At 52.9% G+C, this 8,834-nt stretch overlaps 1 protein-coding gene across 1 annotated transcript in view; it reads right to left on the bottom strand.

Annotated features, from left to right (window-relative positions):
- Positions 1-7,261, bottom strand: part of Fyco1 (FYVE and coiled-coil domain containing 1) — a 19,794-nt gene extending 12,533 nt beyond the window's left edge. Inside the window, exons 1-6 of the mRNA XM_013030229.1 lie at positions 6,979-7,261; positions 5,631-5,756; positions 4,851-4,957; positions 3,098-3,241; positions 1,738-1,828; positions 6-179 (exon numbers count right to left, since the gene is read on the bottom strand). Of these exons, the coding sequence (XP_012885683.1) occupies positions 6-179; positions 1,738-1,828; positions 3,098-3,241; positions 4,851-4,957; positions 5,631-5,756; positions 6,979-7,098 (762 nt within the window). The 5' untranslated portion in view covers positions 7,099-7,261. The remainder of the gene's footprint in view (positions 1-5; positions 180-1,737; positions 1,829-3,097; positions 3,242-4,850; positions 4,958-5,630; positions 5,757-6,978) is intronic.
- Between the last annotated feature and the right edge of the window lie 1,573 nt (positions 7,262-8,834).

The following is an 8,834-nucleotide window of genomic DNA, read 5'->3' as shown; positions in this document are numbered from 1 at the left end:
TGCGCCCCCCGGGCGGCCCGCAGCTCCCCGTTCTCCCGCTCCAGCTGCTCCAGGCGCTGCTGAAGCTGCTTCTCCCGCACCTCCAGCTGCTCCAGCTCCAGCCGCATCTCGTCAAAGCCCTCCAGCGCCTCGTTGTTTACCTGGCTGCTGAGGTCCAAGCTGGAAGCCATATCCTGAGTCTGGGGGGGGGGGGGGGAGGGGAGGAAGGGGACAGGAACAGCAGGGACAACAAAAAGACAAGTAGCTTTTGAGATGAAGGACCTAACCCGGCTGCTTGGAGCAGCACGATTCAAAACGCACGGAGCCCACCCCCCACCCCCACCCCCGGCCTAGGGTGGAGTCTAACGAGCTAGCCCAAGGTCTAGAACCCGTTGTTCAAAGCATGGGCCCCAGGTCAGGAGCGCAGTTCAAGGCCATGATGCGTGGGAACACCACTGAGATGTGTATTCTGCATGCCGCTTTTCCACCTTGCTTCCCGCAATGGACACTGGCTGCTAGATAAACTTGAGTGTAACCATGCTCCACACACACCGTGGCGCACCCGTGTATCATACGAAGCCACAAAATGAAGACTGGCCTATTTTCTACTTGAAATGTTGCTCTAGGTTGGTTATTTATTGTCTATTTTTTCTGAACTCTGGGCCTGGGCGCTGTCCCTCAGCTCTTCAGCTCAAGGCTGGCGCTTTACCACTTGAAACACAGCGCCACTTCCAGCTTTTTCTGCTTAAGTGGTGCTGAGGAATCGAACCCAGGGCCTCATGCATGAAAGGCAAGCACTCTACCACTGAGCCACCTTCCCAGCCCTTTTTTATTGTCTTTAAGTGCCAGTACTGGAGCTCCAACCGGGGCCTGGGCGCTGCCCCTGAGCTTCTGCGGCTCATAGCTAGTGTTATACCACTTGAACCATGGCTCCCCGTCCATCCTTGCAGTGGTTAGGAGATAAGAGCCTCATGGACCTTCCTGCCTGGGCTGGCTTCAAATCATGATGCTCCTGAGCAGCAAGGGTTACAGATCTCAGCTCCTTACTGGCTGAGTGACCCATTTCCACAAAGCTTTAGAGAGCGGCGATACGTCAGTCAAATACTGCTACCTATGACTTCCTGACCTGCCCTTACACTCTGCTCACGCCTTCCCTTCCTCACAAGCGAGGATTTCAAGTGCTCCATCTCATGGAGGAGAGAGCTGAAGTTTAGGCGCCCTGTTGGCAGGGCCACGCACGATTTGACTTTTCTTCACTCCATCATGCTTAATTCCAGTGTTAAACTGCTACTTTTAAGATACCCGACAAAAATCTTCTTAAGACAATTTAGATTTAGGAGCTGGGAAGGTGGCTCAGTGGTAAAGTACTCGCCTAGCATGCATGAAGCCCTGGGTTCGATTCCTCAGCACCACAAACACAGAAAAAGCCGGAGGTGGCGCTGTGGCTCAAGTGGCAGAGCGCTAACCTAGAGCAAAAGCAGCTCAGGGACACTGCCAGGCCCTGAGTTCAAGCCCCAGGACTGGCACAAAAAACCAAAAACTAGATTTCAAGGAGTCTGGTTGGATTCTCTTTGGGTGAAGAAAAAAAGAAAACAAAAAACTAAATTCCAGAACGTGGTAGATGCAGCCCGAGGGGGGATGGTCCGTGCTCTGGTCTGAGCAATGGGTATGTGCAAACGGCTCCCCTGACTTGTGAGGGGCAAGGCCGTCCCGGGGTGGTCACAATAGCAAGGAAAGCCCCAGCCTTCCTGCCGTTACCTGCAAGTAGTTGCTCAGCAAACTGCTCATGCTGGAGCTTCGGCTCGGGGGTTTCCACATATAAGCAGAAGAGCTAGTGGCCAGCGTCCTCCTGTGCGGTGATAGAAGACACGTGTGTGTACATACATATGTACATGTGTCCGTATGCACATGGGTGTACATACGTATACACACCCATACATGATACACACAAAAATAACACTGCGTAATCTTTGTTAGATGAGGCTGGGCACTAGTGGCTCCCGCCTGTCATCCTAGCTACTCAGGACGCTGAGATGTGAGGATCACGGTTCAAAGCCACTCTAGGCAGGAAAGTCCGTGAGACTGTCATCTCCAAGAGACCACCAGACAACCAGAAGTGGTGCTGTGGCTCAAGTGACAAGTGCTCACCTTGAGGTGAAGAGAACAAGGACAGCGCCCAGGCCCAGCTCTAGCTCAAGGCCCACAACCAACAAAACAAACGAACTTCTTCAGCAACCTTTTACGGGGACAAATTCTAACTTTCACCCCCTTTGCCTGAAATGCCTCCATGATGGTCGACACAATTGGGCCCACGTTCTTCCTGTGGCTGCTGCCTCCAAGTTCCTTTAGGAAATGGAAACCGTGGGCCTCGCGCGGGCTTTTCCACGGACGCGCATGGCCTGGCCCATTTGGTTCAGCCGTGGAGCCCTCAGATGCTATCTTACCTTAAACCTCAACACGTCTGTGCCACCGGCATGAGCTGTGCTGAGTAAGCACAATTACGGCGGCGCCTGTGCAATCTTCACAACCACAAATGTCTCTTTCCTTTTTTTGGGGGGGGAGGGGGAAGGGGTTGGTGGTGGTAGTAAAGGCAAAGGGCCAGCCTCAGAGCTCAATCCTCCTATATATGGACCTCCTGCATAGCTGTAATGATAGCTGGATAATACCACCCCCATGTCCAACTTGCTTTGTGGAAAAGGGGCTAATTTTCTGCCATGGCTGGAATGATTTTTTGTTGTTTTTTTGTTTGTTTTTTGGGTCCGGTCGTGGGGCCTGAACTCTGGGCCTGGGCGCTGTCCCTCAGCTCTTTAGCTCGAGTAAGCTGAGATTACAGGAGTGAGCCATTGGGCCCAGCTATATATTTTATTTGGGGGGAGGGGTCAGTGGTAGGGCTTGAACTCTGGGCCTGGGTGCTGTGCTTCAGCTCTTCAGCTCCAGGTGAGCACTCTATCACTTGAGCCACAGGGCCACTTCCGGTTTTCTGAGTGGTTTAAGAGTCTTATGGAGTTTCTTGCGTGGGCTGGCTTTGAACCGTGATCCTCAGATCTCAGCCTCCTGGATAACTAGGATGACAGTTGGAGCCACCAGCGCCTCGTTTGGGGGGTATTTTGGTAAGTACCTGGCAAACGTCGGCCAAGCAGCATCTAAGTCATAGCCTCTGGAGGCCAGGTCAAACTGAACCTCGGTCAGCTCATAGAGTTGGCCCACGATGTCGGAGCTCAGCTTGGGCTTCAGAAAAGGGCTTCGTGCATAGTACCAGTCACTGTGGAGAGAAACAGAAAAGGTGTGAACAAGGATTTTAATGAAAGGAATAAAGAGCTGGGCGCCGGTGGGTCACACCTGTCATCCTAGCTACTCAGGAGGCTGAGATCTGAGGATCGCAGTTCAAAGCCACGCCTGAGCAGGAAAGTCTGTGAGACTCTTATCTCCAGTGAACCTCCAGAAAACCAGAAATGACACTGTGGCTCAAGTGATAGAGCGCTCACTCACCTTGAACTGAAGAGCTCAGGGACAGTGCCCAGGCCCAGAGTTCAAGCCCCACAACTGACAAAAAAAAAATAAAGGAATAAAGGAAGCATGAATCTGACCAGTCAGTTAACAGGTGTTAACCCACTACAGTAAATTAACAAGAGACAAACCAGCCGATTTCATTTTTGCTGTAGATAAATAGGATGCTCGAGTCGGCTTGCTCTTCTTGGAAAATGACTGCAGGGATCTTCACGCTTGCTCGTTTATTATTTCTATTAAATATCTTTCCCAAAAAGCATGTGAGGAACCTTCAACCTCCAGGGATTGCCAAGAAAAGGAAATTGTTGGGGACAGGACACTTGGTTTTTGAAGGACAAACTCATCTTCTATTCCTATCCCAGAATTCAGCAGGAGACACCGAGCATCCTATTAAATTTCTGTTCAGCCAGCCACTTAAAACCTAACGAACTACCCGGAAATGTTACTTCATTTCACATGAAGCAATAGAAATTGTAAAAGGGAAGCTGGGTGCTGGTGGCTCACACCTGTAATCCTACTTACTAAGGAGGCTGAGATCTGAGAATCTCAGTTCAAAGCCAGCCTGGGCAGAGAAATCTGAGCTGGTCTATCTCTAATTAGCCACCAGAGAGCTGGAAGTGGTGCTGTGGCTCAAGTGGTACAGCGCTCGCCTTGAACTGAAGAGCTGAGGGACAGCGCCTAGGCCCAAGCCCCATGACCGACAAAAAAAAAAAAAGGTAGCATCGATGAGGCTTAAGAAGCACTAGGCTGATTTTGTGGGTGCTGAAGTCCAGCTGCTTATAATGGCGAGCCCCAAACATCCAAGCAAAACACCTTCCCACCACAGAGACGGGCAGCGTTTCATGACACAAAATCCATCCAAAAGGTGCCAACATGAAACACGGCCTTTTCCCGTTCGATCTTCCTTCTTTGGAGGTCAAAACTGGTTTCTTCAGATTAAGGAGACTGCTGGTAGGGAGGGGCGAGACAGAGCTGGGGCGCGCGCGGGCAAGCACGAAGGGGTCCCGTGGGTGAGTCCCAGACCCGCAGCTCCTCATCACTAGCAGCTTCCCTTCCTGGGCAGGCTGCCTCGCCGCTCTCCTCCTCCCCTTCTCCTTCCCAGCCTGACCCTGGCTGGTTGTCACCATCTCCGGGGAACCCAGCAGTCCTGGTGGCTGCCACCTGTGTGTCCGTGAGTGTGGCTGGCAGGTGGAGAATGACCTGACCTCAGGAGCTAAGCGATCTGGCTCTCACAACCGCCCATGAAGACACACTGCGCCACTCCACACTGAGGACGGCGGTGGGTGGGGTCAGGCCTCCACAGGCGCCTACCACGCCTGGCGCATGCGTCATCGTATCCCGGGGCGGGCCGCGCTGGGCCTTACCTGGTCACTTTAGTGTTCATGAAGCATTGCTGTAAGGTGTCTGCCAGCCTCTGGTGCACCAGCGAGTAGCGGATGAAGGCTCTTCCTCTCCCCAGAGACGTCCGGAGCTGGGGAAGCAGGCAGGCAGACAGACAGACAGAGGAAGAGCTCTAACACATGGCCTTCTGCCCTGGAAGGGCTCAGGGCTGGGTGTGGGACATGGTTAGCACACCAGCATGTTGACCAATATCCCTGAGACCATCCCCCCCACATCCTTCTCCATTCCCAATCCAAGTCTCCTGGCCAAGCTGTAGGGCCAGAGACTTGGGGGGGGGGGATGGGGGAGAGGTTGTGCTGGTCCTGGGGGACTTGAACTCAGGGCCTGGGCTCTGTCCCTTAAGCTTTTTCACTCGAGGCTGGCGCGCTACCATTTGGGCCACACCTCCGCTTCCTCCTTTTTTGGTGTGTCACTGGAGATAGAGAGTCTCACAGACTTCCCAGCCTGGGCTGGCTTCGGCCTGAGATCCTCAGCTCGCCGCCTCCTGAGCAGCTAGGGTGACAGGCCTGAGCCACGGGCATCCAGCTCTAAGGGGTCTTTGTGTTTGGGGGGGGGGTGGAGGCGTGGCGTGGGTGGCAGAGCGGCAGCCAAGGAGCAAAAGCAAGCGTCCCACAGCAAGTTTGAGTCCAGTCATCTTTTTGTTTCTTTAGGGCGAGATGGTCCGGGCCATAGGCCTCCGGGGAACGTGGGATGTAAGCACCGATCGTACTCCTAACATGGCCCCCCTGCAGGCCCCGGCTCACCTCCGAGATGGACTTGACGAAGCGGATCCCGTCATTGGCCCCTTTCACTTTGGCCAGGCAAGCACAGAAGTAGTCCCAGTAGTCTTTCTTGTGTCCCAAGAGGCTGGCCTTCTCCTTCTGGTCAAACTGAGGAGGCAATGGGGCGGAGGGAGGGAGGGAGGGAGGGAGGGAGGGAGGGAGGGAGGGAGGGAGGTCAAACCACTCTTCACCCGCCAATTCCACACACAGCAACAAGCCTTGCTTGTTAGGCATTAGCCTAGCCGAGGGGAGCCACTGATGGCCGTTGCTTGTATGCATTGGCAAGTTGGTATTGGTGCTTTGCTGGTGGGGCGTGGTTCGTTTGACTTTGGTGCTGGTACTGGGCTTCAAGCCCAGGGCCTCGTGCTCTCCCTTGGCTTTTTCCGCTCAGCGCTGGCACTCTACCGCCTAAGCCACAGCTCTGCTTCCAGCTCTTAGCTGGCTAATTGGAGCTACAAGTCCCATGGATTGTTCTCTCCTGGGCTGGCTTTCAACTACAGCTCTCAGATCTCAGCCTCCTGAGGCGTGAGGACTACAGATCGTGTGCCTCCAGCACAAACTAGTGTGTTCATCACAACACGAGCATGCTTCATTTCCAGTGTTTACAAGAGGCTAACTCTTGGGGGGGATATAGCTGCGAGATTTAGGAATAACAGCTGCCCCCCCCCCACCAAATGTCAGTCCCTGAAGGAACTTCCTTGCAGTTCTGTGGAAAGCCACTGCCAAGGCTGCAAATACATGATGAAGAAATGCAAGCAAAGCACGCAGCGTGCAGTGTGCGAACCAGGCTCGACTTGGGTGAAGAAGGCAATGACTTGGTCCACCAGTGACTCAACTCTCCAGCAGTAATAGATGCTATCTTAATAATTAACACTCCAAACCGCAAGCAAATGTCAGCGCTGAGTCATTTCCAACCCAAACCAAAATGGGCTTCGTTTGAAACAAAAACAACAGGAAAAAAATTATATATACATATACACACACACACACACACACATATATATATATATATACACACATATATACAGTGACGGCTGGACACCAGTGGCTCACGCCCAGCCTAGCTCCTCAGGAGGCTGAGATCTGAGGATCGATCGTGGTTCAAAGCCAGCCAAGGCAGGAAAGTCCATGGGACTCTTATCTCCAATAAGCCACCAGAAAACCTGAAGCGGCGCTGTGGCTCAGGTGGTAGAGTGCTGGCCTTGAGCTGAAGAGCTGAGGGACAGCGCCCAGGCCCAGAGTTCAAGCCCCACCCAGAGGCTCTGCTGAGCCTTCTGAATCGCATCCTGAATGTGGCCCCCAAAGCCTCTGCACGCCCGGCGACACTTACTTGCAGGAGATACTCGAGCTTGTAGGAAAACTTGTGCAAGCTGGTGCTGTCATCGGTGATGGGCTCTCCCACTTCCTTGAATTCGCTGCTCAGTTCGGTCACCGCATCTTTAAGATACATGGATGGGAACGCATCACTGCAGACGCAGGAGTCAGAGAAGACAGCAGGAAGATGCCAGATGCATGAGGAGGAAGAGGCCAGGGAAAGCCCTGCGCACGTCCAGCCACATTAAATATCCAGGTGCTTTCACTTCGGGGAAGAGTGTTAAGATGTTCTCAGGGCCGGGCGCCGCTGGCTCACGCCTGTCATCCTAGCTACTCAGGAGGCTGAGATCTAGAGGATCGCGGTTCAAAGCCAGCCCAGGCAAGAAAGTCCGAGAGACTTATCTCCAATGAACCACCAGAAAACTGGAAGTGGCGCTGTGGCTCAAGTGGTAGAAGACCAGTCTTCAGTGAAAAAGGATAAATGGAAGTGTGAGGCCTTGAGTTTGAAACCCAGTACTGGCACCAAAAACAAAAAGGGGGGGCTTTCAAGGCATCACCCTGTGAACATTTAAAATCCACTGATTGAAACAAATTCCAGGAAATGGAACATGGAGATTTTTTTTTTTTGTCGGTGGCAGTGATGAGAGTATTTGGTTTTGCTTTAGAGTTTTTGTTTTCTGTCTTTTAACGGGGGGACTAAGGGAGAATGCAAAAATGGAGGGCGAACACATGCAATCATGTGATCAGGGGACCCTTCCAGTGGAAAATGAACTGTGAAACTTGTGGGTGGAGAAACTGAGGGAAAGCGAAGGAAGGGGTGCCATTGTCTGGACTTACGAAACGGTCACCCCTCTGAACAACACCTGGATCAAATTCTACCTTAAAAACTACCCAAAAAAGTACTCTTGCAGAAAACAGACTACATGGCAAAGAACGGAGACTGCTGCTAGTCTATTGCTGTGTGATCTCCAGCTCGGCACCTACCCTCTCTGTGTCCTTTTCCTCATTTCCAAGCTGGGTCTCTAGCTCACAGGACCAGCTATTAGCGGGTGTCTTGTGCGTTGGTAATGCTAAGCAATCACAGACTCGGCATCCCCAATCCGAAAGCATAGCACGTGAACTCACAAAGTTGGGGCGGGTTCTGGCAGGTTTGCATTGCTGATTTCCAGATCAGGGTTGTTTTACCAGTGACATCTACGCGACTATTCCTACACGCCAAGACATCCACACGCAAAATGACCTGTGTAACTTGTGGGCAGACACAGGAGGGGGAAGGCTGGGGGACGGTGAAGGGAGGGGCGACATGGTCCCCACAAAGCAATGCACTCATTGTCTGACTTGTGCAATGAAACTTCTGTACACCGCCTTCCTGAGATTATGCTACTTTTGTAAACATCCAAACTGTGAAACTCCGAGGACCACGTGTCAGATAAGGGCCAGAGGAAGCCAGCCTGTGGCGGGACGAGGCCCAAGCCCAGACACCCTTGCGTCTGGGCGCGGCCTTTGGGCCACAGTGGAGGTGACATCAGAGTCTCGGCCAGCCTGGGGGGGGCGTGGTCAGCTTTGGCTTCTCTTACAGCCAATGAATGCGCTGGAATGCCTTTGTGGCCAGCCCTGGCCAGTGAGAAACTTCCTGAATGCGGCTCTTAGGGCATCCTAGGTGAAACCATCAGAGAAGCAACCTGTGTCTTCCGCCCCTGCCAGGCAGGCTTTGCCTGCAGCTCTGTGTGCATGCCCGGCCTTGCTTTTCTCAAACAAGACAAGGGTGTTAAAAACCGGGTGCCAGTGGCTCAGTCATCCTAGTTACTCAGGAGGCAAAGATCTGAGGATCGCGATTTGAGTCCAAGCCCCAGTACTGGCACACATACACAC

Source organism: Dipodomys ordii, unplaced genomic scaffold (assembly GCF_000151885.1).
Source record: "Dipodomys ordii isolate 6190 unplaced genomic scaffold, Dord_2.0 Scaffold128, whole genome shotgun sequence".
NCBI classification, from domain to species: domain Eukaryota; kingdom Metazoa; phylum Chordata; class Mammalia; order Rodentia; family Heteromyidae; genus Dipodomys; species Dipodomys ordii.
This window is presented reverse-complemented; position numbering and strand designations above follow the sequence as displayed.